Below are 26,001 nucleotides of genomic sequence, written 5' to 3'. Positions count from 1 at the left end.
TTTAAAATGCTATGCAATTGGAACAAGTTAGGTGACCTATATAGATACAGCATTGAGTTAATTACAGGCCCTGTGGCAGAGAACTGGGGATATACTGGACTAAGGTATGGTCTCTGTCCTATGGAGTCAAGAGCTAGAGGAAAAGAGTGAAAGTAAAGGGGCAGTGACAATTCAATGTGAAAAGTGCTAGACTAGGGGATACCCAGGCGGCTGGGGAGGAAGGCTTCCAGGAGGAGGTGTCAGGGAGCAGAATGAAGAGAATGAAGGAAACGTGAGGGGGAAGAGAGTGTTCCAGGTGAGGGAACAGCACGTGCAAAGGCCAGGGTAAGCAAGGGGCACAGGCCGTGGTCCTGGTGCCGCTCAGCCTCCCCTACCTCTCCCTGCTCAGCTGACCCAGCGGCTGGACCTCCAGGGCAACATGCTGAAGCTGATCCCCCCAGCTGCCTTCCGGGACCTGCCTTACCTGACACACCTGGACCTGCGGCACTGCGAGGTGGAGCTGGTGGCCGAGGGTGCCTTCCGAGGCCTGGGCCGCCTGCTCCTCCTCAACCTGGCCTCCAACCGCCTGAACGCGCTGCCCCAGGAGGCGCTGGACGGGCTAGGCTCGCTGCGGCGGCTGGAGCTGGAGGGGAACCTGCTGGAGGAGCTGCGGCCGGGGACGTTCGGGGCGCTGGGCGCGCTGGCCACGCTGAATCTGGCCCACAACGCCCTCGTCTACCTGCCCGCCATGGCCTTCCAGGGGCTGGTGCGCGCCCGCTGGCTGCAGCTGTCCCACAACGCGCTCAGCGTGCTGGCCCCCGAGGCCCTGGCCGGCCTGCCCGCCCTGCGCCGCCTCAGCCTGCACCACAATGAGCTGCAGTCCCTGCCCGGGGCGACCTTGTCCCAGGCCCGCGGCCTGGCCCGCCTCGAGCTGGGCCACAACCCCTTCACCTACACGGGCGAGGAGGACGGGCTGGTGCTGCCCGGCCTGCGGGAGTTGAGGCTGGACCACGGGGCCCTGCAGGCCCTGGACCCCAGGGCCTTTGCCCACTGCCCCCGCCTGCACACCCTGGACCTCCGTGGGAACCAGCTGGATGCCCTGCAGCCGCTGCAGGGCCCGGGTCAGCTGCGCCGGCTGCGGCTGCAGGGGAACCCACTGCGGTGCGACTGCCGGGCTCGGCCCCTGCTCCAGTGGTTGGCGCGTGCGCGCGTGCGCTCGGACGGCGCGTGCGGGGAGCCGCGGCGCCTGCGCGGTGAGGCCCTGGACGCCCTGCGGCCCTCGGACCTGCGCTGCCCCGGAGCCGGGGCGGAGGAGGAAGAGGAGGAGGTGGCGGCCGCGCGGCCCCGTGTCCCTGACGGCACCTCCAAGGAGAAGGCTGGGGCGGCCAGGCCCTGCCCTCGCGCCTGCGTGTGCGCCCCTGAGTCCCGGCACAGCAGCTGTGAGGACCGCGGCCTGCAGGTCGTGCCCCGCGGCTTCCCCAACGACACCCAGCTCCTGGACCTGAGGCAGAACCACTTCCCCTTGGTGCCCCGAGAGGCCTTCCCGGTCCTGGGCCAGCTGGTGTCGCTGCACCTGCAGCACTGCGGCATCACAGAGCTGGAAGCAGGCGCCCTGGCGGGGCTGGGCAGCCTGCTCTACCTCTACCTCTCGGACAACTCGCTCTCCAGCCTCAGCGCTGCCTCCCTCGAAGGGGCGCCCTGCCTGGGCTACCTGTACCTGGAGCGCAACCGCTTCCTGCAGGTGCCAGGGGCCGCCCTGCGCGCCCTGCCCAGCCTCTTCTCCCTGCACTTGCAGGAAAATGCTCTGGACCGCCTGGCACTGGGGGATCTGGCAGGCATGCGGGCCTTGCGCTGGCTCTACCTGAGTGGGAACCGCATCACCCAAGTGTCCCCCGGGGCACTGGGCCCCGCTCAGGAGCTGGAGAAGCTGCACCTGGACAGGAACCAGCTGCGAGAGGTGCCCACTGCGGCCCTGGAGGGGCTGCCTGCCCTCCTGGAGCTGCAACTCTCGGGGAACCCGCTCAGGGCCCTGCAAGATGGGGCCTTCTGGCCCGTGGGCCGCTCGCTGCAACACCTTTTCCTGAACAGCAGTGGCCTGGAGCAGGTGGGCACAGGGGGAACAGGGGTGAGGGGAGGCAGCACGAGGGTCTACGCAGCTTGCGTTCACTCAACCAACACTGCCGCCCCTGCAGTGCCAGGCCCGAGGCTGGGCGTGGGGTCCCTGAGATGAGCCCGACCCTGCGCCTGCCCCAGGGAGCTCAGGTGTGGGCCACAGACCAGGAGGAACGCTGTGCCACACGGAGGGGCTTGACAGGGAGGGCACTGCCGAGGCCTGGAGGAGGGCGGAACGTGGATCCGTGGGGTTACCTACTGTTGCACACTTCGTGGGCAGAGCTTTGCCAATATGCGGGGGTCCAGGCATAGCAGAAAGAACCATGGACTGGGGGTCTGTGTGACTTGCAAAGGGCACGTGCTTTGGCAAAACCTGGGTTTCCACCCCAGCGCTGCCCTTCCTGCCCATCTTGGGCTCTCTACTCCCCTTCTGCACGGGGAGCATGAGGCTCCCTCCCAGGCCTGGGGGTGGGACAGGCCTGGCAGGAGCTCACACCAGGGCCTGGCGCCTTCTTGCAGATTTCTCCGGGGGCCTTCTTGGGCCTGGGGCCTCGGCTCCAGAGCCTACATCTGCAAAAGAATCAGCTGCAGGCCCTGCCCGCCCTGCCTGGTCTCAGCCAGCTTGAGCTCATCGATCTTAGTGGCAATCCCTTCCACTGTGACTGCCAGCTGCTCCCACTTCACAGGTAAGCACCCCCAACTGAATGCCCCAGCTGGGGACCCAGCAGCTGCTCTCAGTCAAGCCCTGGTGCCATCTGAGCACCTCTGGCGGGCGAGGATCCTTCCAGGGCCAGCTACCCTTCCTGGGGGAGCCAGACATCCACGGGGCTTGGGTGGGCTTCTCTGAGCCCCTGTTCCCTCATCTATAAAGTGGGAATGAAATCTGCCCAGCCTAGTGGGGTGGGACCTAGTAAATGTGTGAGAGCACTTTACGTCACTGCCTAAGAAAGCAACAAGAACCGTGGAGTCTGGTGACCTGGGCTCAAATCCACCTCTGTGACTGACCATCTACCTGTGAGCCATGTGGCCTCTCTGTGCTGGCCCCTTATCTGGAAAGGGGATGATAGCGATTGCATCCACCTCCTGGTGGCGGTCGTAAGAATTACATTAAATTAGATCCTTATCTAGATTGAACAGCGTCTGGGTCTTCAGCCCTCTGGGACTGTTTATTACTGGCCCCCTGTTACAGGGAGGGGATTGAAGGTTGAAATGACTTGCTCAGGGTCACATAATTGGTGAGTGGCCGAGTCCCACTGCCCCCGCATCACTGAGGACCTCTTCGCTCTCCTCAGGAAAGCTCAGCACAGTGGCTTCCCCGAACCCCCTTTTCTCCTCAGGTGGCTCACTGGGCTGAACCTGCACGTGGGGGCCACCTGTGCCGCCCCTCCCAGTGCCCGTGGCCAGAGTGTGAAGGCTGCAGCTGCTGTCTTTGAAGCCTGCCCGGGCTGGGCTGCCGGGAAGGCCAAGCGGACGCCGGCCCCCAGGCCTAGTGCCCAGAGGACCCCCATGAAGGGAAGATGGCAGGGAGCGAACAAGGTTGGTTGGGGGCAGGTGCAGGGAGGCCTCGCTGGGTGGGTCAGGTTTTAAAGCCCCTGGGGTAGCAGGGATCTGACTTGTCTTGGTCCCAATTTCGTGAGCTTCTAGATCTGGGTAATGACCCTGTTGCTTCCGTTAAAAAATGTCTATCCCCCTCTCCTTACCTCCTCCACCTCTGGGCTAAGCCCAGAGTGGGTTTGTAAGGAAATGACTGTTTCATCCCACGGGACAATGGCCTTTCCGATTAAGCTGCAGCATCCCAGGACCCTGGGTATCCATGAGAACCCCACAGTGACTGTTACTGCTGGATTGCCATTGATTCAGCCTGTCCCCACCTGATCTCGGGGGCCTCGCTCATCCTTGGGGCGGGAAGAGCAGGAGTGCAGGTGTGTGGTTGGTGCCACGGGTCGGACTCCATCACCCCCTTGACATTACATTTGCTGTCCGGACAAACCCATTCACACTGGAACGCTCAGTTGTAGCAAAATCTCGCAGCTCATCAGAGAAGAGTGCGCAGGACATGGGCACCCCTCCACGTGGCGACCCGTGCTGGGTGGTGAGGGGATGTAGGGGAGGCAGACCTTAGAGGAAAGCCGTGACCAGAACAGGGTGGGCTCTGGGAAGGAGGGGAGAGGGCTCTGCCTGCTTCTGGACCTGCAGCTTGAAGAGTTGGGGCACCTAGGGACCATCAGATGGTGTTTGTATCAGTTCCCTAGGGCTGCAGTACCACAAACTACCACAAGCTGGGTGGCTCAGAACCACAGAAATGTATTGTCTCACTGATGTGGAGGTTAGAAGCCTGGAATCAGAGTGCTGGCGGGGCTGTGCTTCCTCTGAGGCCTCGAGGGGAGGGTCCTTCCGTGCCCCGTCCAGCCTCCGCGGGCCCCAGACGTTCCTTGGCTGTGGCAGCACAAGCCCCGTCCCTGCCTCCACCGTCACACGATGTCTTCCCATGTCTCTGCACATCGTCTTCCTGCTGGATGTGTCCAAACTCCCCCTTTTTATGAGGACACGAGTCATTAGATCAGGGCCCACCCTAATGACCTCATTGTAACTGGATCACCTCTGTGAAGACCCTATTTCGAAATAAGGCCTTATTCTGAGGTGTATCTTTTTCGTGGGGACTTAATTCAACCCGAAACTGTTCTTTGTGGAGGTCGGCTGGGCGTGAGGAAGAACCCCTAAAAAGACCCCAGGCTGAGGGTGAGCATTCGGCCTTAGAAGCGAGCCCTGGAGCCAGGGTCAGTGACGGCGGCCATGCTCGGCGAACACTCGGGCGGCGCTTTCTGCCGGGAGTCGTGATGAACGGCACCGGCGTGGATGCTGAGCTCGACTCGGGAGCAGCAGCCCCGACGGGTTCACCTCCAGGTCTGGACTCTCATTAAAAGACCCCCACGCCAATCCCACATTTTGTAGCTGCGACAGGAATGGGGCCTCGCGGACCACCCCATCCAACCACCCTTTCTGACACGGAGATACGCCACCAGCAGGCTTTTTGTTTTTACTTTGTTGAAAGTGGCAGCTTCCTCCCGGGAATACCAAGGCATCGAAGAAGGATAAGGGCCCTGAGCCCTGGCAGGGTGTTCTGGGCTGGGGAACTTGCCTGGCCGAAAGCACCTGGCAGACGAGCCTGGGCTTGCTCCCACTGCTGTCATTTAACAGTTGTCAAGCCACCAAGTTACTGAACTTTAACGAGTCCTCTGTCTCTTATGCGTAAAATGAGTCAGCGTGTCCTCACGGGATTACTGTGAAGATGAAGCGAGCCGTGTGAGCGCCTGTACACTAGTGCCTGTCATATCGGGCTATCACAAATGGTAGTGCCCTTGCTTCCCGTCCCTCAAGCAGAGCTGAGGATCCAGATGGGGGTGATAGTAAAGGAAGGTGTTTGCACGTGGCCTAATCTGCACCAGGGAGCTGCTGCAGGCTGTCAAGCAGTGGGAGCAGGGAGTGGAAGTGGCTCTGTTCTTGAGGATATTTCCCAGCCATCAGGTGGCCCCGCTGCTGTGAGACTTCAAGACCTGGTTCCATCCAAGGGCAATTGAGGAACAAGGTTCATTCTGTGCCTTGAGCTATTATGTCCCAGAGGTCAACACTTCCATCTGTAACAAATTAACCTCTAGGTCCCAGCAACACGTTATGTACACTTTGTCACATACTTGGGCTTTCTGGAACCTGTGGTTTTGGGAGGGGAATGGCTGAAACATAAGGAGAATATAGCATGTTGTTGCTATGGAGACGGGGCGCTCCGGAGATGACAGATGACACTTGTGTTCTGCACTCTTCATGTGTGAACTCACCCAATTTTCATAACTGACACCGTCGGGTGGCATATCAGAACGCACTCTAGCTCTAAGAACAGAACACTGACAAATTGGACTTCAGCAAAAAAGAGATTCAATTGTCTCATGCACGTTAAGTGTGGGAGGCCAGTCCAGGGCCGCAACGGCAGCTAATCGTGCCCTCCAGCTCTGCCTGTCGTGCTCACGGCACCTGTAGATTTCACTTCTCCATTCAGGAAGAAGCAACCGAAGGCCAAAATGCCATACAAGTCCTGTTTTCCTAGAAGCTCTTCAGTCAGAACTGGATCCATTAACGGCAAGAGCATCAGGGACGATGAATTATTCTCAGCTGAGCAGTTTACCCTCAACAAAGGCAGAGCTGAAGTGCACACACATGCCACCTTCCTCCCCTGGGAGCTGATGCCACTGACTGACCCATCACCACTCAAGTCTGGTGTGTGTGAGATGGGGGTGGGGTCAGGCATGGTCCCTCTTTCCTGGGACCTGCCCCGTCCTTGGTCATCACTGTGTTCCACACACACCTAGTAATGTTTTGGGGAACTCAGGCTGCAAGAGGGTGCTTTCTGGGCCTGGTTTCTATACCATGTGGGCCTGCAGAGTGTCTTTAGAAAAGGAGAAAGGATCAAGTTCTCTTTGAATTGACAGGAAATCAGCTCCCCTTGGGCTGGTCACCCCATCTCTGGGATGACACCCAACAGCTGGGTCCTGAGCACATCCACGGTCAGCACCCCATCTGGCAAGCACCTGACAGTCCAGGAAGCCAGATACCCGCCCGGCACAGCTGCAGCCCTTAAAGGGGTGACACAGGGACCCACCCTGCCGTGCCGTCACTACCCAAACATGTAGAAGGAAAGAAAAGGGCTGAGGACAGCACCTGCCATCACCTTAGGTTCCAGGAAGAGGGTCTCTTGAAGAGAGGATGGATCAGAGGGAGGAGACAGTTTCAAAGGAGACTAACTGGGGAAAAAAAAGCAGCTGAAATTTGGGCAGATGCTAGATGAACTTCTAGAAGGTACTTTAGAGAGAAGGAGATTCAAAACATGTTACAGAGTTAAGGACACGAACAGTGAGGAAAACGAGCCAGGAAGTGTGTCCCTTCCTCCAGGAGCTCCTCCAGGGCCACCTCAGCCAGCAGGGCTGACCACCCAACTCTGTCGCAGCCCTGTGACTTTCTGGCAGGGCCAGACCCGTCCCTGGTTAACAGGAGAATGAAAAGGACAGGTCCTAGCCCCCCTGGGCTCCAGAGCGGGTTAAGTTCAATGCTGGTGGCAGCCTCCCTCTCAGGGGACGTGTGTGCTCGAACACACACACACACACAGACACACACATGCTGAATGTGCTCGTACACACACACACACACAGGCGCGCTGAGCTCACCCCCGCCACCAACCAACCTGTCCTCCAGTGTGCGGCCCCTCACCCCTGGCAGTTGAGGGACACGGTGGGTGTGGATGGAGGCTGGTAAGGAAGAGCTTCGGGAACTCCAGCTGGAGAGGGAGCTGCTCACAGGCGAGTCTGTGGGTCTCAGCAGCCCTAGTCACGCCGGCCTTGCCCGGGAGGGGGCAGAGGCGACAGGGCGGGTCCGGGAGACCCTGGGTGTTCGTTCGCTGCCCAGCGCCCACAGCACCAGGCGGCATTCACGCAGAAAGGCTCAGTCTCCAGAGGAAAGTGGGGTGGAGGGGTGCTGGCAGTCGAGGCGCCCTGGGCTGGCTGCCAGCTGGGCGGCTGGGCAGCAACGAGGAAGTCTCAGTCGTCTGTCTCCTGTTTGATGTTCTCGATGGGAACGGGCAGCTCTGGACTTGGGGCCTTGTCAGGCGTGGCCACGTCGAGATGCTCTTCCTTTACACGCACGGTAATGACTGAGGAGGAAGAGAGGTGGGGGCAGGGAGAAGAGAGTGTGCCTGTAACTCCAGGAAGGGCACAGCCTCAGGATCTGGGGAAGAAATCAGGCTTCCTACGGACGGGCCCTCAGGACATGGCAAGGGGAGCCCCTTCCCCCTCTGTGGGGGCAGGCAGCACAGAAGGCCTAGGGTCCCGTCACCCCAGCCGGGCAGGCTGCCCACCCTGCCAAGCACATGAGGTGGAGAGGGCCATGCGAGACGCTCGGCTCCATTCAGAGCTGGGGGTGGGTGTCTGGGAAGCCCTCCAGGCCCAGTGGTCTGAGAAGGGTTGCTTGGTGCCCAGAAACTTCCCTTCAAACTTGACTCTACTCTTCTGTGCCCAGGTGGGGAAGGAGGGGGTCGGCCTCTGAGCACCGGAGCCGCCCCCAACCTCGACCCCGCGTGGGAGGCTCTTACTTTCATCAGGAACGGGCTCCGACGAGATCTTCTCTGCCGCCTGCAGGTCGTCCTCCAGCAGGGGCTTCTTGGACCCCTGTCTGAGGGGCCGGGTCTTGGTTGGTGGTATTCTTTTTCCTTTGAATAAACACAGAATTAAATCCGGGGTAGGGATGCATCCACGTGGCGCACGCAGGCTGGGTCTTGCCCAGTGGTCAGGCAGCACAGCAGAGGGGAAAGCGCCAGTTTGGGAGGACAGAGGCCCCAACTCTGACCTCAGCCCCCAGGGCTGTGTGCCTGCGGCTCAGAGGCTGCCGCCAGCAAGGGACTGACACCCACCTCCCCCCACTCGCCGCCATGGTTAAGCTTCCCTTTTCGGATCCTCGCTTTCTTCATGTCTGAAGTGTGATTCCCAGCCCTACATTTTGAACGGCACAGGGTCCTGCCGCTTGGTCGCCTCCACACCCTCACAGCATCTTAATCCTGCCTCGGGACCACACTGTTTCCTCCCTGTTCCCTTCAGGACATCCTCTCCTCTGCATGATACGACGTCAGGAAGCCCACCTCACCGCACTGGCCTGCAGCTCAGCTTGGAGCCTGCTGAGAATGGGCCTGTCTGTGGAGAGGTCCCCAAGATCAGTGGCCGCCCTTCCTCCCACTCCCTGGGGGTCATGAGGGAACAACGACAGCCTCAGGGAGCAGCTTCCACCCGTTTCCTTTAGTACCTTTTACTTTCAAGCATGGCCTCTACACATGGCCTCCCTACACCCCAAATAGTCTCTTGTCTCTTTTCCTCGGTATCCTGACCATTGCCAGAGATGGAAGACTTACGCTCTGGGTCCCTGAAGACACAGGGTGATTGACGGCTGGGCCCGTGGGGCAAGGGGTGAAGGAGAGGGCGGGACCATGAAGAGCGCGACTTAGGTGGCAACACCCCACCTCCACTCCCAGGGACACAGGCTCAGCTGATCCCAGGTAGCTTTAGAGCATCACTTACTTTTCTTCCCAAACTGTTTCTTTTTCTTCTTCGTGGCCTCTTTGGCTTTCAGAGGCGTGGTGGGCTCTGTTGTTGAAAGTATGGAGAAGAGGTGAGGAGAGAGTTCTGAGAGGACACAGGCTGTAGGCACACCGCAAGATGCCTGTCCGCCCCTCACCGGCCTCCCTGACACAGGGGACGCCCCCAGAAGGAAAGCCAGAGCTGGGCAATGAGAACGGGGAGGGGGCTGCAGAAAGGGACTGGACAACAGCTGTCCCTTCTTCCCACCCTCATCACCAGGGCTCTCGGAGGGACCTAGGGAGTTTACCTGGGTGCACAAGGGCACGAGCATATGACAGAGTGGGCAAGGTCAAGGAAGGAGCTCTGCAGGCCAGAGGGAGAGGGAGACAGAGAAGTCAGGACAGGGAGGGAGACAAGGGCCACTCTTTTCTTAGAAGTGGTCCAGGAGATTCTCGATCTCATGCCAAAGAACGAGGTGGGCGTGGGGCGGGGGCGTGGTTGGCAGGAAGGAAGAAGAAGAGGAAAGTCAAGAGCCCCTTAGGGCTGTGAGAGCCCAGACCTGTGGCCACGGGCGGCTGGAGCTGGTAGCCGGTGAGCTCACACCAGCCGACGGGGTAGATGTCCGGGGACTCACAGTCTACCCACTGGTCATACTCGCTGTCCCAGCCATCAAAGTGGATGCTGAGGAGACGGTGCACCACCCGCTTCACAGTGGCCACACAGATGAGCCGGGGCTCCATGAGGTCCACGGCCTCCAGCTTCATGCCCACCTTGAAACCATGGTTGGGGCAGTCCTGGGAGGGGGAACAAAGGCAATGACCAAGCCAGCCGGGGCCCTGCCCCAGTGGGGCACACCTGGGGGAGGGAGCAGGGCTGAGCATGCCTGCGGGGGGAGGTTCCTCTGACCAGTGATCCCACTGCATTTTGTTCCCAGGCACTGGCCCTTTTGGGAAAGGGACCAGCTGAACTGTTCGGCACAGCACCCAGGTCAGAGCTTGGGACTTCTCCCCTGAAGGGGCGGACCTCAGTAGCAAAGACTCAAGAAAAGAGCAGGGCTGGGATTGCCGCTGCGGGCGGTGGGCAGGACTGGCCTCCTCACCGTGTTGAAGAGCCTTGACGGAGCTGCTTTCGCCTTGGTCTTCTCCAAGTAGGTCTCCCAGCTGAAAGTGTGAGCCTCATACCCTGTAGGAGTGGGAAGTGTAGGTGAGGAGGGGGGAAGGGAAGCGGGAGGGAGTCCCGGAAGGTCTCCCAGCGCCAAAGGGGCGCCTGCAGCTCAGTCAGGACCCCCCCGGAGTCTCCCCAGCAGCCTTCTTCCCTCCTCCCCAGGCTGGTACCTGCTCTAGGACCATGGTCCTGTTGCACAAGTTGTTCACTGACCAAAGGGACAAGTGGGAGCTCTGCTCACCGAGCCACATACCAGCCATGGGGCCGAGCCAGCCCAGAGTATGGGCTAGTGGTGACCCTGGGTAGCTCTGTCACCTCTCCAATCCACTCACAGACTTCAAACTCCAGGGGTCTGGCTTGGCCAGGAATTGGGGCCAGTGGCCCCACCCTGCTCCTCCCAACTGTAAGGCTCGTCTTGCCTTTTGGGGGTGTGAGCTCAATGTCATTCTTCTGGCAGAAGGTGGCTGGGAAGATGGCGTGGGAAGAGGCATGATAACAGAACCAGTCTGAGCCATCTGTGGAGGGCCCCCCGTCCACACAGATCATCAGGTAGCCATCCAGGAGGACCTAGCAGGTGGAGGGGAGGAGGGCAGACAGAACATGGTATCCTGAACTGCACCCCCATCCCAGGGTGAGGTGATACAATGGGGATGCAAGGTGGATGGATCCAACCAGAGCTGGTTCTCAGCCTTCCCCGAGCTGCTTCAGAGCACTCAGCACTGGTGTACCCCACACTCGTGAGATCATTTAGCCTCCTCACTAGACAGCAGATGCTGTGCCAGCAGGAACTGCATCTGTCTTCTTGTCAGTGTGTTCTCAGTGAACACACGGGCCCAGCCTGGAGATCTGCTGGATGGATAAATCGGCAAAACCCCCTGGAGGGCCGAAGGGTGGCTGTTGGCTCTTCAGGCTGCAGCAGTAACAGAGGTTTGCAGTGAAGTCAGCCCGGCTATGGCTTGGCTAGGTCAGCACTCAAAGGAGGTGGCATGTGGCAGCAGGGAAGCCTACACCTGACCCAGGACAGGCTCAGGCCAGGTGTTCAGTAAGCACCTGTCCAACGCACCTCTGACCCCGACACGAAAGCAGATTCTGACCCTGACACGAAAGCAGGTAGCCCAGGAGCAGCGAGAACTGGGAAGCTCTGCCACCTCCATGCCCGCAAAAAGCCATACTGGAGGCTCCCCCAGGCTCACCTTGCAGATGGTTGCCACGCAGATGTTGCCCAGATTCAGGGGGTCAATGGCTTCCAGTTTCATCCCCTCCTCAAACCAACCGCCTTCCGTGTAGACAGCTCGAACCTTAAAGGAACGGGGCACTTGGGGAATCTCCGGGCTGGCCCAGGGAAGGTGGGAAAGCAGGCCTCATCTGCCATCGGCCTGGGAAGGAAGTGGGGAGGGAAAGGGACATCCCAGGGAAGAGCTGGGGTCCGCAGGCCTGGAGTGGACCTGTGGCCAAGGGGACAGTGCCCAAGGGCTGTGCCTCACCTTCTTGAACAGATAAGGAACAGCATCACAGTAGATCTTCCGGAAAGTGGGATGGTGGGCCATGTCGCTGCGCCTTTCTTTTAGGGAAATGGCAGAGGGAGGAAGGGAGAAAAGGAAGGTGAAGCTGCTAACAGGGCCATCTCCATGCCTCCCCCAGAAATGTGCCCCCTAGACCAGAAGGTCTCTGTAGGAACTATTCAGCCCTTAGGACCCAGACTCTTCCCACATCACATGGAAAGGATGTGGCCTGTAGCCTCTAGTTTCAAACCAGTTTTTAACACTTCAACCTGAGCATCCTCAGTCAAGGCACTCAACCTCTCGGGATACTTGGTCAAGTCCTGCCATCCGCATGGTAGAGATGATCACCTCTACCGTGCAGCATGGTTGTGGGGTGTAGAGATGTGCCCTCGCTGGCCAGGGACTTCTGCTAACCTGACAGCTTGATGCCATGGCCGACACGCCTTGACCAACCCACTGGGTGGATCAGGGGGCTCCACATGTGGCACCAGAAGTCATCATCGCTGTCGCCATCCTCGTAGAGAAGCCGTAGGCGACCCCCGATTACCGTGTCCACCACAGCCATGCGGGTCCGTGACACCTGGGACTTGTCCACCACCTCCAGCCGCATGCCCTGCCGAAAGGGGTACTTCATGCTCTCCACCATCTGCAATGACATCAGGACACAGGCCTGCTGGGGTCATGTGGACCCTCCCACCCACCTTCCTGTTCTGTCCCTTAAGAGTAATCAGAGGATGGGGAAGGTGGAGTGGAAGCACCGCACACACTGCGTCAGGAAGCAGGTAGATGAGCCCTCCTGTCCCGCCAGGTTCAACCCTGGCTCTCAAGTCCCTGGGATGATACTGATGATATGATTTTTACATGTGCACCAAAATGCCAGTAAGTCATTATGATGGGTATTACAGAACGCTTTTCAGACTAAGGAAACAGGTGCCCCAGAGAGGTCACGTGACTTACCCAGAGTCACACGGGCTCGTGAGTGGCAGAGCTGGGCCGCAGATCTGGCTCTGGTGTCCAGCTTTGTGCTCTTTCAGGGATCTGCACTCTGACCACACGGGCAGCCCGCTCCCCTCTACCTGCTGGCCCCCACTGACGGCACACACAAGCCTCACGTTTAGGGAACTGAGTGCCCCTCGCCTCCATACATCTAATTTCAGCTGCAGCCCCTCTGCGCTGCAGCTCTGAACAGCTCTCATAGCACCTCGGTAGTGATGCCTGCCCCTCTGACGCAGCAAAGGACAGTGACCAAGATGTCCACAAGCTGCTCTAGAGCCCTGGTGGCGGGGCCTGGGTGAGGAGACGGGAGATTCTTTGTCTGCTGTGACTTTGGTGCTGTCCTGCCGGGGGTAGAGGATGGTTACGTAAGCTCTGTAGGGCTCTTCCAGTACCAGGGCACTGCGGGCTCAGGGAGAAGCATCCCAGTCTCCACGTGACGGGGGGCTAAGCGGTGCTATTCCAAATCCCACCAGGAGGGGGAGCGGCCCAAGGGTCACAAAGCAGCCACCAGGACACAGATCTTTCACCCTCAGCTCAAGGGCTGGAATATACCAGGCCCATTTAGCAGAGGGAGAGACACAGGGCGAGAACTGGGCTGGGGTCCCTCTGGGCCGCCTCCCCGCCGCTGGCCTTTCCTGACAAGCTCCTTTCCTCTGTGCCCACTGGTGCAGCCCACGACCCGACAACGCTTTATTGCCCTCCTTTGTTTAAGGTCACACGCTGGAACTCAAGGTCTGTAAAGGCAGAAGCTAGGTTTGAGTCATTTCTATTGTACATTCTCAGCTCCAAGCACAGAACTAGGCACGGAGATGCGGGCCTGGATTACCATATAGGGATTGGATTTGGACTTGAGCTCCCTCCACAGACCCACCCCTCCATCCTCTCCACCCCCCAATCTTCAGAGGCAGCTGCTTTTGCACGCATGCCCTGCAGGGACTGGGCATGTGACAGCTAGTGTGTGCTTGCCGACTGTTCACGCAGAGCCCTGCTCTGCCACCCAGAATCAAGCTCTTTTTAATTTAAGCAGAGATGAGGCCACCTTGACACTCCTGGTGGCCTGCACACAGCCACTTGCCTCATCCTAACGCTAGGGCCAGCTCATCTTCAGTCGCCAACCCTGTGCACTGTGCAAGGTACTATGGGAAATATAGGAGAAAAAGCTTGCAGTTTTGGGGAAAAGACTATGATAATTAACAAAATATAGAGAGATGAAGAGCAAATGAGCACTACCCAGTACGTTCAAATAAGGGAAAAACTGTTTTTGAGGTGCCTGGAACCATTACTCATTGAAGACCAGCTAAGGCCCACGGCGCCAATGTTCTCACCAGGCATCCGGGGCCTTGGGTGAGATGGCCCCAACTACCCTCCCATCTGATTTTCCACCGCTGGCTTCCATGCCCGCCCACATCCTACCCATCAAGGTAGAATTCAAATGCCATCTTCTCCACAAAGGCTCCCTCAACACCTGCTCGTCCTGAGGCCACAAGGCCAGTTCAACCACATGTCACGGTGGTACCTGCCCTGCATCCCCTTGGCTCGCTGCTGTGATGCTAACCCAAGCAACATGAGAACAACACGTGTGGGCATCCGGTCAGGGGCCCCAGAGACAACAGCAGGCCTGGCACACAAAGGGGGAGGAGACTAAGTCTCCACTGCATATCCTTGTGATCCCTTTGAATTTTTACCATGTGTATGATTTTTTATGTTAAAGAACTAAATAATTTTTTAAAATTCAATGCCACACAGATGATTTTGAGGCACATCTCTGGTACAAAATCAAGGCTATTTTATATTCTTCATGGGTGTGACTTCATTTCCTGTGCCAGACTGGACGGTCCCAGATGGCAGGGTCCACATTCTCCATATTTCCAGTGCCTTGTATACAACAAGTACTTAATAAAATCTATTGAATGAACGCTCCTGAAAATGCTATGAGCAAAGGTAAGGATCTAGGAGAAGAAATGGCAGACAAAGCAACATGATCAATGCGTCTGAGCAGGGAGGAGGCTATTAGGCTGGGAAGGCAGACGACACCCACCATCCATCCTTAGGAAATCTGGAGCCGCTAAGATTGCTAAGCAAGGGAGTCTTAGAAAAAATACTCCAGTGAACAGCACAAAGGACAGATCAAACGGGATAGGGGCAGGAAGGAGATCAGTTAGGAGACCCACAGGGCTCACTGCCAGACCTTGATATGGAAATCCACGGGAAGCGTCCTGGAGCCCACCAACCGTTTCATGAGGTAGCCCTTCCAATCGGTGAACTTGGCATGGATGGCTGCAGAGACAGAGCAGAACCCTGAGTACAGACTGACAACACTCCCACTGATGGGGCACCAAAGCTGCCCCAGAGAGCAGCAGAGGGGCCCAAATAACTTATTTCTGCCTTTTCAGGCCAGCAATCACCATCTTATAAAACCGGACTCCCCCAACTTGGACCTGCCACAGGGCCTCTGGAACAAGGCAGGACAGGAAGCAAGGAGGCAGGTGGGCCCTGTTCTGGTCTAACTGCTCCCAAGGGCCCCGCAGGAACCAGGACAGGGAACGTTCTCATCGACTCACTCCGCGGGGGCACCAGGATCTTGCTGTTGATGGCGCACCAGCCGATGGGGTGGACATCCACAGTCCCCAGGTTGCACCAGAAGTCATGGCTGGCGTCGTTTTCAAAGCCTTCATACCGGAGCAGCACCCGGTACCCTGAGAAGGAGGAGGGAGCGGTGTGCTCTTAGGCCTTCGCTCTTCTCCAGCCTAAACAGGACTTGTGCTGCCTACTTCAAGAACTCCTTCCACAACAGCCAGAGTAAAAACAAACCCATGCCACGTACTCGGAAAGCAGTACAGCACAGGAGGGAGAATAATTTTCTATAGCCTGATCAACCCTGGAATGAACTTAAAAGATGGGAGTTTCCAAACTCGCCAAGCCCTGTGGTCCCCTCTAAGGTAGGCAAGATAAAAGAACAGCAAGAAGGGAGGCAAAAACTCCAACAGGCGGGTTTTTGTGTTTGTTTTATGAAGCTGATTTCTGCTCCACCACTGCCTGTCCATCTGGAGATGTCACTGCCCAGCCCGACCCTGCCTCGGCCGGAGGAACACCCACCTGCTGCCTGGATGACCGAGGCGATCCAGTACACACGGCTGGGGAGCACAGCATCGCTGTTGAGCACCTCCACCTTCATCCCCTTCATCACATCCTCCCACTGGTCATAGAGTGGGACCTGTAAGGGGGACAGTGAGCCACCTGGGCTGGCAGAGGAGAGCAGCTGGCTGAGGGGCCTCGCGAGAGTCTGCGTCCTTCCTCCTTCGCCCCTCAGCATTGCCCCTCACTCCTTGTGTGTGGAAGGCCAGGCCGGGGACCAGGGATGAAGAGACGGGCAAGACGTGGTGGTGGGGCTGGGCAGAGACCCAGAGTCAGATGGTCCTGGGTGCTAAGCTCTCCAGGGCCGCTCCTGGCCGCTATCCTCGCGGGCACACCATGGCTGCGCCAGCCTGCGTGATAGTCACGACGCCTAGCAGTTTCTCACCCTCACCACGTGCCAGGCGCCATTCTCGGCACACATAGCACCTCTTCCAGTCATCACTCCACCTGGGCCGTTAGGACCACGACCCCTGCTCTCGCAGCTGTCGCCAGGCTGGCTCTCACAGAGCCGGCTGCCCACCCACCGCTCTGGCACGTCCTTTCTCCATCTCTCCTCCTCCTGTTAACATGCCCCGGACAGCACTGGACTGCTTGGGGCTGCCTCCCCAGTATCTCATCCTTACTTTGCTGCCAGTGGCACTTTGGTTCTCCTTTAGGGAGATTCTCCTTTTTTCCTTCTCAGCCCTGGTTTCAGCCAATCAGTGTATCCCATTCCATCTCCCTGGCCGGAGGGACTGGGTTCATCACAGAACCCAGAAACAGTTATACTGCTCAGGCACGTTCAGGTGGGCTTTTTACAGAGCATATCGAGGCAGATATATTAGTGCAAGTATGATGCAACTCCCCACAATGAAATGCCTGAACTGCTAGAGAATTCAGGAAATAAAGAGCTCCCCCCACTGGAAAAGACGTGCACCTTCACTAGCAACCAGACAGGAGAGGAGGAGTTAAGCTGCACCGAGTGCCAACCTCTTCCTGATCAGCACCTCCCCAGAGTTCAGTAGCAGCTCAGAAATTAGAGGCTAGGAAGTGGGTTTAAAGAGGCCTCCTCCTGGATTTCCCAGGTTTAGGAAATTGGCTTGAAAGACAAGAGAGCTCCCTCGGTTTCTCTCTGCGCCTGCAGGAGACCACCGCTCAGGCCTGCCTGCTAAGTTCTTCGGCTCCAAGCCCAGCCCTCCAGGTCTCAGCCTTTGCTGTTTCTCAGTGACAGGGAGTCGGGGAGCCTTTAGAAGAAGGGGCTCCAGGAGGCATCCACATTGGCCTCCCGGGAACCAAGGGGCTCAGGGCAGTTCACAGCACCAAGCTTTCAACGGGAAAGCACTAAAAATGGGGGAAAAGGAGAAAGGAAAGGAAAGGAAAAGGAAAAGGAAAAGGACAAAGTTTGCTTCTGGATATCAAAGCACAAAGTGCCATTATGTAAATAAGCGAAGTGGGGAACCTCCGAGGGGCTAGAAGCTCGCATTGAGGGTCTGTGGGAGGACTTTCTGAAAAGTGGGCAGAAAGGTAAGCTGGAGGGAGCGGCAGAGCTGGGCTTCGAGCACCCAGACCTCACCCTGTTCTCTCCCGGAGCCGACGCTGCGAGGCAGGTGGGTGAGACGGTGGCAGCACTCAGGACCCTGCCCGCCCTCCCCTCATCCCCAGGGCACTCACGTGTTTAAAGCAGCTGACAGGAGCAGCCTTGTAACTGTGATCCTTCAGGAACTTCCCCCAGTCGAAACCCAAGACCAGCGCTGCGGGGCAAAGATGGAGAGGGTTAAAGGGTCGAAGCTGGGAGCTCCGGCAGCAGCCATTCCAGGACCCCGGGCCGGAGGGGCGGGGGCAGCAGGTCCCCTCCTCACCCCATACCTGCCCCAGCAGCGGCCATCAGGACGGCGGAGGGCCTTATCCAAAGGCTGCCAGACTCTCAGGAGTAGAGGAAACACTCAGAGGGAAATATGTCTGGTCTTCCTTCCCCAGAGAAAGACGGAAATTCAAAGACCCTTGGGCTTAAATTCCTCAGACCGCCCCCAACCTCTCATTGGCCACAGCCAATCTAAATGATGGGAGGTGCACACACCTAGGCCCCTCCAACCCTTGAGCCTGGGGGCTCAATATCGGTCAGAAACTCAGACCATCTAGCACAGTCGGTCAGAAACTCAGACCATCTAGCACAGTCGCTTCATGCCTACATTTGCTCAGAAATAGCTACACGTGCTCAGAAAGAAAGGTTCCTCCCTTATCCCATCACCCTTCTTCAAACAAGATCTGGGTCTCCACTGCCCCAGGGAAACAGAAGCCAGAGAGCTAAAGGCAATGCAAAACAAAAGCAGCTAATCCTCGGCTTTTAAATTATCAAGAGTAGGGGTCTTGGCAATTTAAGAGTGATTGAGGGATCTTCTGGGGTAATTTCACAATTACCAGGTGAGGAAAATACAATCCGAAGCCAGCCCGGGCCGGCACTTTCTAGCTGGCCACCTCCTCCAATCCTCGCTCCCTGGGAGGCCACCCCAGTCCTGGCACTGCACCCAACCTGCTTCCTGAGCACCGGTCCCTGCAGTCTTACCGTCCTGCCCTGTTGGTGTCCCATCTGCGAGTTGTCCTGTCCCTTGGGAATGGAGGAAGGCTCCAATTTTGGCAGACCAGGCAGCTTTGTGCAGGACTTTGGCCTTCTTGGTAGGTGGTTTTCCCTGGAGGGAGGAGAGCGTGTGTAGCCTAAAGGCTAAGAACAAGGCTCTGGATTTGGACAGGTTTAAATCAGGCATCAGTCCAGTTAACCTCTTTGGGACTTCAGTTTCTTCATTTGTAAATCAAGATGATAACAATGATAATGCTTAGCTCAGAGGGGAGTTGCAAGGATGGGGGTTGCCCACACTTGGCTATTGTTCACCTGGAGGGGGGGGGTGGGGATTGGCAGAGCCACACGCAGGGAGGGGCACTTTTACTATCTTTTAAGCCCCGCCTCTGCCAGGAACCTCTTCTTGGTGTAGTCAACTCTCAGCCATCTCCTTCCTTTGGTGCTCCTACAAATTTATGGCAGAGAATGGGCTTCAAAGGGCTCGTGACTCGCTCTAGAACATACATGAATGTTCTAGAGAGAGTCCATAGCTTATCGGGTGCTCAAAGGCATCGTCCTCCAAAGTGAAAGGCCACTGATCTGGTCTGTAATTTGTAACTTAAGTACTGATCAGAAAGGCCCAGAGAATTTATTAAAGAGATGGGTGAGATAGAAATGTGGATTGAGGGAGTTCCCTGGCAGTCTAGTGGTTAGGGTTTGGCGCTTTCACTGGTTCAATCTCTGGTTGGGGAACTGAGATCTTGCAAGCTGTGAGGCGTGGCCAAAATTTTTTTTTTTAATTTGGGTTTAAATTCCAGAGACCTGGGTCCAAACCCTGGCTCTTCAATTTTATTTGTGTACCTCTAAGTAAGTTAGTAAAAATTTTTGAGCCCTTAAAATCGAATCTTTAAAAATTCATTTTTTAGGGATCACTGGTTGGACTGAGAGTGCCAAGCCCATAGCAAGTATCCCCAAACTACAGTTATAAACAATACCATTATTAGCTCACTGAGAAGGACTTTTCTATGCCTTGACTAAAATCTGCAAAATGAGGGACATAATAGTAACTGTCTCACAAAGAGAGAGATAGAGTGTATGAGGCACTAAGCAGAAGAGCGGGCACTGCGACCCTCACGCTTCACAGGACAATCACCTCGGGAGCTCGTTAAAGACCCTGTGTCCAGGCTACACTCAGCCCCAATTAAATCAGAATCTTTGCGAGTAAGACCCAAGCATCAATATTTTTTAAGGTTTGCAGGTGACCCCAACGTGCAGTCAAGTTTGAGAACCGGTGCTGTGAAAACACAAGGCCAGTCTGCTGACTGTTCCTGTCTCAGCGCCCACGGCCCCAGGAAGGGTCTTCCAAGTGATGGCCTCTCACCTGTAATCTAGCCAAGATACTGGCTTTCTTGGAGTTGGAGGAGTAGCTCCTAGAACAGGAGACGCTGCAGAATCTCTTGGTCTTGGAGAAGAAGGCTTCCCTCGTACCCACGATACCACACATCTCACAGACAGCTGGGAAGAGAACTTAGCACATGACTCCCTTGATCGTCACTTCAAATCAAACAAAATGATGGGCCCTTCAAAACCTGGGGCACTGCATTAATCAGGTGAGTCCCAGGCCCCCTAAGGCTGACAGAACTGGAATAGAAGGTTTGGGTGTGTACACCTAAAGCTCCTTAACACCCCTTGGCTATATGTGTCAATGGTGGGGCTAAGGAAAATCCATGAGGATGACTGGGGAAACAGGTGAGTGTTGGAAAGTCTGCAAAGAGGAAAATGAGAAGAAAAAACGTACCCATATCATTTAACTTCTGTGGGCCTATTTTCTTCTCATCTATAAAGAGACTGAACTAGATTAATGTTTCATCCCTGATATCACATCAGAGTCACTTGAGGAGCGTTTAAAAATGCCCAAGCCTGGGTTTCCCTGGTGGCGCAGTGGTTGACAGTCCGCCTGCCGATGCAGGGGACACGGGTTCGTGCCCTGGTCGGGAGGATCCCACATGCTGCGGAGCGGCTGGGCCCACGGGCCATGGCCGCTGCGCCTGCGCGTCCGGAGCCTGTGCTCCGCAACGGGAGAGGCCCGCATACCGCAAAAAAAAAAAAAAAAAAATGCCCAAGCCTGATTCTAATTAACTGGTCTGTGGTGGGACAAGGCATCTGTGGTTCGTTCAGAGTTCCCCAGGTGATTCTAATGTGCAGCCAGGCGATAGCACCCCTGGACTGGATGGTCTCTAATAGTTCGTTCCAGTTCTAAAGTTCTAAGAGAATGGTTAGAAGAAGATAGAAGGGAGAAAGATAAAAGAAAGGGGAGAAAGGAAGAGAAGACAGGATGAATGGAAAGGAAACAAGTGGCAAAGCGTATTAGATTCTCCTCTCCTAAAGAGTAAAGGGACCAGGGGACAGAAATGTCATCACAGACCATCTAGCCTCCCTATTATCACAGGCGTCCCCACAATGGAGGCCCTGACACAGGGGTCCAGGAGCTGTGTAAGCATCACATCTCTGAAGCCAACTGTCTTCCAGATGATTCATAGGGATTCTCACCTGCCCACCCCTACCCTAACCCTCTAACCCGGAGGTCACTTTATTCTGTATTTTCCCCCCTCTCACTTCCAACCCACAGGCTATTTCTTGTCCCTTCCCAGATAATAACCAGATCACTTTAGGTGTCCTATATTCTCAATATCTAGAGAACAGGACAATCGCAAAAGCAGCACCATGTTAATGACTGGCATCTAATATGTGCTGAATAAACACTAATTATAAGAAAGAATGAAATCACAATTTGAAATCAGACTGCAGCAGAGGAAATGACCCTTGGGGATACTTGGGGTGCCTCTGCTCTCTCCTAGGGCCTTAGACATCAGATCAAAGGGCCCTTCACACCTGGACAGCTCTGCCCACCTGGCCTATATCCCCCTCTTCCTCCACAGCCTCTGAAACCTCCCCCTCTTCAGGGGACACTCTGAAGGCACCTGGCTCAGAACCACTGCCATCCACGGAGCGGGGAGTCCCAGGGCTAAGCAAATGCAAGGGGGAGGTGGGCAGCTCCCCTGCTTCCCGATCCTCATTTTCTGCTTCACTTGACTCCTCGAGGTAGGAGCTGCTCTCACTGCCCGCACTGCTGTTATAACTCCGGAAACTGTCGTAGCCACCGAAGAGCTCCAAGTCATCATCTTCCTCTTCCTCCTCCATTGGTTCTGAAGTCTCCTAGTGACACAAAAGCAGGCAGAAGGAATTATGGTTGGCTTAGTGTATGGGAAGGGAAGCTGCAGATCTGCTATCAACTCCCTTTCCAGTTCTTGGTCAAGTCAACATTTTTGGGCCAAGTGGCAGGCAGAATCAAATACTCCTTTTGCAAACACCTGGATCATTACTCTTGTTTATACATTTCTCAACTGCAAATCAAAAGAATACCTTAGGGGCTTCCCTGGCGGTACAGTGGTTAAGAATCCGCCTGCCAATGCAGGGGACATGGGTTCGAGCCCTAGTCCAGGAAGATCCCACATGCCGCAGAGCAACTAAGCCCGTGCACCACAACTACTGAGCCTGCGCTCTAGAGCCCACAAGCCACAACTACTGAAGCCCGTGCGCATAGAGCCCGTGCTCCGCAATAAGAGAAGCCGCCACAATGAGAAGCCTGGGCACCACAACGAAGAGTAGCCCCCACTCGCCGCAACTAGAGAAAGCCAGCGCTCAGCAGTGAAGACCCAATGAAGCCAAAGATAAAAAAAAAAAGAATAACTTAGCAAGACAGAAAACATGTATTAGGAATTCACCAAGGTCCCTCTGTGGATTTATAAGTGATGACATTTTACCATAATTCAAACAGAATACACTGATGTGAAAATATCCTAAGCAAAGTGCCTCATGAAGACTTTCTGGGGAAGATGTATTTTAGAAACTCATTCTTCCCCCTTCAGCATATGTACACCAAAGTAATTTCAACTCAGAAACAACTTAAGTCAGACAAAAGTTAATTTGGGGCCCAGACTGCCCTAAAGAGGATTTCGGAGGCTAATGACACGCTGGCTATAGCACTGTGGTATATACAATAGCTTTGGACTCAGCTCTGATCCTAACTAGCTGTGGGTCCTTGGGCAGGTCATTTAACCTCTCTGGGTCTCAATTTTCTCATCTATAAAACAAGAAAAATATTTGGCTCCAGGAGGTGGAATGTAAATGAGATACTGTACATAAATCTACCTGGCAATGTTGCAGAAAAGGTGTGAAGAATTTGGGCTCTAGGCCAGGGCTCCAACACCATCCCCACTGCTTACTAGTTACTACCATCCCTACCGTATGACCTGCAGCAGGTCAATCTCAATGCCTCAATTTCCGCACCTGTAAATGAGGACAATTCCACCTATTACATAGGCTTTGGGGGAGAAGGAAGGGTTAATACGGGCAAGGCACTCAGAGCAGTGAGTTGCACACAGCATGTGCTCAATAAATGTTGGCGATTATTACTGGTTAAAAGCATGGGCTCTCAAACCAGGTACACCTGAGTTTGAATCCAGGATCTTCCACTTATTACCTGTGTGATTTTGTGCAAGATATTTAACCTTACTGCTCCTGGTTTCTCCATCAGTACAATGGAGATAATAACAAGCCCTCTAGAGGACTGCTGACATGCAAAGCCTAGTTCCATTTCCAGCAGTGAGTGACAGCTCTGAAACTGTGAGCTGTCATTCTCACTCTCCACTGTATGATTCTTTTCCTTTACCCTTATAGAGTTTTTGAGCGATTCCACTTTACATTTACAAACTACACATGCAAATGTGCTAGAAAGGAAATTCAAATATAAGGTGACCAGAAGCCGAATGATTAAAGGATGCGTGGGTTACAGGTGGTGGTAGAGTGGAAAAAGCAAACCTGGTAGAGTTTTGGAACTTGACGGACTTAGTGCCCATCTCCTTCACTTTACAGTCCTGTGACCCTCCTGGGGAGTCGCACCACCCCACCAGGCCTCAGCTACCTGAACCACAAAAACGAGACACTGGGCTGTTGAGTATACTGGGAGATAATGCATGTGAACGCTCCGGACACGGAGGGTTTATTAAACTTTAATCATCCCTTACTTCCCACCAGGATGTGACAGGCCTCACAGTCCCTAAAGGACACCACCATGAGACAAGGAGGTGGAGGAAGATTCAGGAGCTCTCAGATTCTGAAACCAATTCCCCTTCCCCAGGCCAGGGAGGCTGTTCCTCCCTCAACTACTCGGCCCCAGCAGAACCGGAGCAAAAAGCAACGCCAATCGCCTCGGGCCCTGCTCAGCCTAACTACTTGTTTATCCATCCTTCCACCCTCCACCCTCCAGGCGTCGCTCAAAGGCCTAAAGAAGGGCCCACCGAGCAGGGCTCTCGGGGTTCCCTTTCCCAGTCACGAGAATTCCTCTCCCTCTCACCTCGACGCCCCGGGGCTTCTCCATGAGACCTAACAGTTTCTTCAACCGTCACCAGGTGCGGGAAGCCATATTGGCCTCGCTGCTCTCCGCGAGCGCACTCATTGGCCGCCTCCCAGAGCCCCGGGCCAATCACGCTGCAGGAAAGAGGTAAAGCCGGTTCGGCGCTCCCCTGTGCCCCTCCTCCCCGGGAGAGGGGGAAAGCCGCGGACCTTATGGGACTTGTAGTTCCCGTTGGGTGCGCTTGAAGGGAGGGCGTTGCTATAGCGACGTGAAAATTCCCCCGGCCCTAGAGCTGCGGCGGCTCGCGCGGACTGTTCTCGTTTCTCCACGCCAACCTCTTGCTATCACTCCAACTCCATTCTTCATTAACGTTATTGAATACCTAAGATAGGTACTGTCCAGGCGCCAGGAATAACCTCGGACTCTTCCTGATCAGAAATTTAAGGTGCCCTAGAGCGGGGATGCTAGCAGAGAGACTCTTTTCCTGTTCAGGCAGAAACTGGAATACTCTTATGCCCAATGCTGTAAATGTGCCGCATGCTCAAAATCCTGCAAAACTCCCTCTTACATCACCATCTCCTGAAAAAAAGACTCAGATACGTGGCTCTCTGCCTCTTTCCTCTTGGATTTCCCACAACCTCCTTACACACTCGGAGTTCTAGGTGCTGTCGTAGAGCTTTACAAACATCTCAAATCAGGGATAATCAATCACCCTTTTAAAGATGAGGATGGACTTCCCTGGTGGCCAGTGGCTAAGACTCTCTGCTTCCACTGCAGGGGTACGGGTTCGATCCCTGGTATAGGAAGTTCCACATTCTACAGTGCGGCCAAAAAGGGGGAAAAAAAAAAAAAGAGGACGATGAGGAAACGGTGGCTCTTTGGGTTTAGCCACTTTCTAACATCACACAGGATTGGACTTTAAGATTTAGTCCAAATTCTTTCCCTGTGCTATGCTGTACTCTAACTGAGAATCTAACTGTAATAAGTGGGACTCAACATATATTAAATATGTTTCTAAATTTGAGGTCCACCAGATATATGTGAAAGTCTTTCCTGATTTCTTTCTTTTCTTCAACACTTTCTACCTCCAGCCCCATATCTGTGCTATCCACAAAAACTGTTGGTTCTTTTTAAAAAATATTTATTTATTTGGGTGCACCGGGTCTTAGTTGCGGCATGCTGGATCTTCATTATGGCATGTGGATCTTTAGTTGTGGCATGTGGGATCTAGTTCCCTGACCAGGGATAGAACCCGGGCCCCCTGAATTGGGAGCGTGGAGTCTTAACCACTGGATCACCAGGGAAGTCCCTGTTGGTTCTTCTACCTCCAAAATGTATCCTGTATTTCTCCACCTCTACCACCCTAATACAAGCCACTGGTCCACTGCAGCAGCCCTCCTACTAGTTTCCTAGTTTGAATCTTTATCTGCTTTAATCCAGGCAGGTGATCTTTTAAAATCACAAACCAGATCATGTTCATTCTCTTGCTTAAAACCCCTAATAGCTTCCCCTTGCACTTTGAATGAAATCCAAACAATCGACAATAACCTGGCCCCAGCTTTCTTTTCAACCTCCTCTTGTACCATCCTCTCTACCTTTCGCTGCATCCATCCACTCACCTCTTCTTTCTGTTTTTGACTGCCAAGCTTGAGTTGGCCTCAGGGCCTTTACACTTGCTGTTCCACTTGTATGCAATATTCTTTCCATGGCTCTTCTCATGGATGGATCTTCATCTTTTTAGATTTCAGCTCAAAGTCACCTCGTCTGGGACCTTATTTAAAGTAGTTGTTCCCTCCCCTCACTCTGTATCTCTTCCCCCATTTTACAGTCCTTTGTAGCACTTGTTTCTGTCTGAAATGCTCTCATTCATTAGTTTACTTGTTTATTGCCTATCTCCTGCCACTGGAATGTAAGCCTCATGAGGGCTGGGACTTAAGTCTGTCTTGTTCTCTGCTGTATTTCCAGAGCCAAGAACAGAGCCTAGCATACACTAAGTGCTCAAAGACTAAAGAGCTAGTTAATGAGACTTCAAGGATTACAACAGGCTGCTGCTTT

General features: G+C 55.1%; 2 protein-coding genes across 2 annotated transcripts; one reads left to right on the top strand and one right to left on the bottom strand.

Moving 5' to 3' along the window:
- The first annotated feature begins 418 nt into the window (after nucleotides 1–418).
- Nucleotides 419–8,277, top strand: CHADL (chondroadherin like). The gene is made up of 4 exons (XM_060025728.1): nucleotides 419–2,083; nucleotides 2,611–2,777; nucleotides 3,429–3,627; nucleotides 8,152–8,277. The coding sequence occupies exons 1-4, from the start codon at nucleotides 419–421 to the stop codon at nucleotides 8,176–8,178; spliced, it is 2,058 nt and encodes a 685-aa protein (XP_059881711.1). The 3' UTR covers nucleotides 8,179–8,277.
- On the bottom strand, nucleotides 4,387–24,034 carry L3MBTL2 (L3MBTL histone methyl-lysine binding protein 2). Its single transcript, XM_060025727.1, has 17 exons — nucleotides 23,947–24,034; nucleotides 21,512–21,746; nucleotides 19,912–20,045; nucleotides 18,540–18,663; nucleotides 17,648–17,727; nucleotides 15,959–16,076; nucleotides 15,424–15,558; nucleotides 15,051–15,139; nucleotides 12,281–12,512; nucleotides 11,849–11,925; nucleotides 11,558–11,662; nucleotides 10,784–10,931; nucleotides 10,300–10,382; nucleotides 9,760–9,994; nucleotides 9,201–9,266; nucleotides 8,225–8,341; nucleotides 4,387–7,786 (listed from the first exon to the last, which is right to left on the bottom strand). The coding sequence occupies exons 1-17, from the start codon at nucleotides 23,968–23,970 to the stop codon at nucleotides 7,674–7,676; spliced, it is 2,115 nt and encodes a 704-aa protein (XP_059881710.1). The 5' UTR covers nucleotides 23,971–24,034; the 3' UTR covers nucleotides 4,387–7,673.
- Nucleotides 24,035–26,001: the final 1,967 nt, after the last annotated feature.

This window comes from Delphinus delphis, chromosome 11 (assembly GCF_949987515.2).
Source record: "Delphinus delphis chromosome 11, mDelDel1.2, whole genome shotgun sequence".
NCBI lineage: Eukaryota > Metazoa > Chordata > Mammalia > Artiodactyla > Delphinidae > Delphinus > Delphinus delphis.
This window is presented reverse-complemented; position numbering and strand designations above follow the sequence as displayed.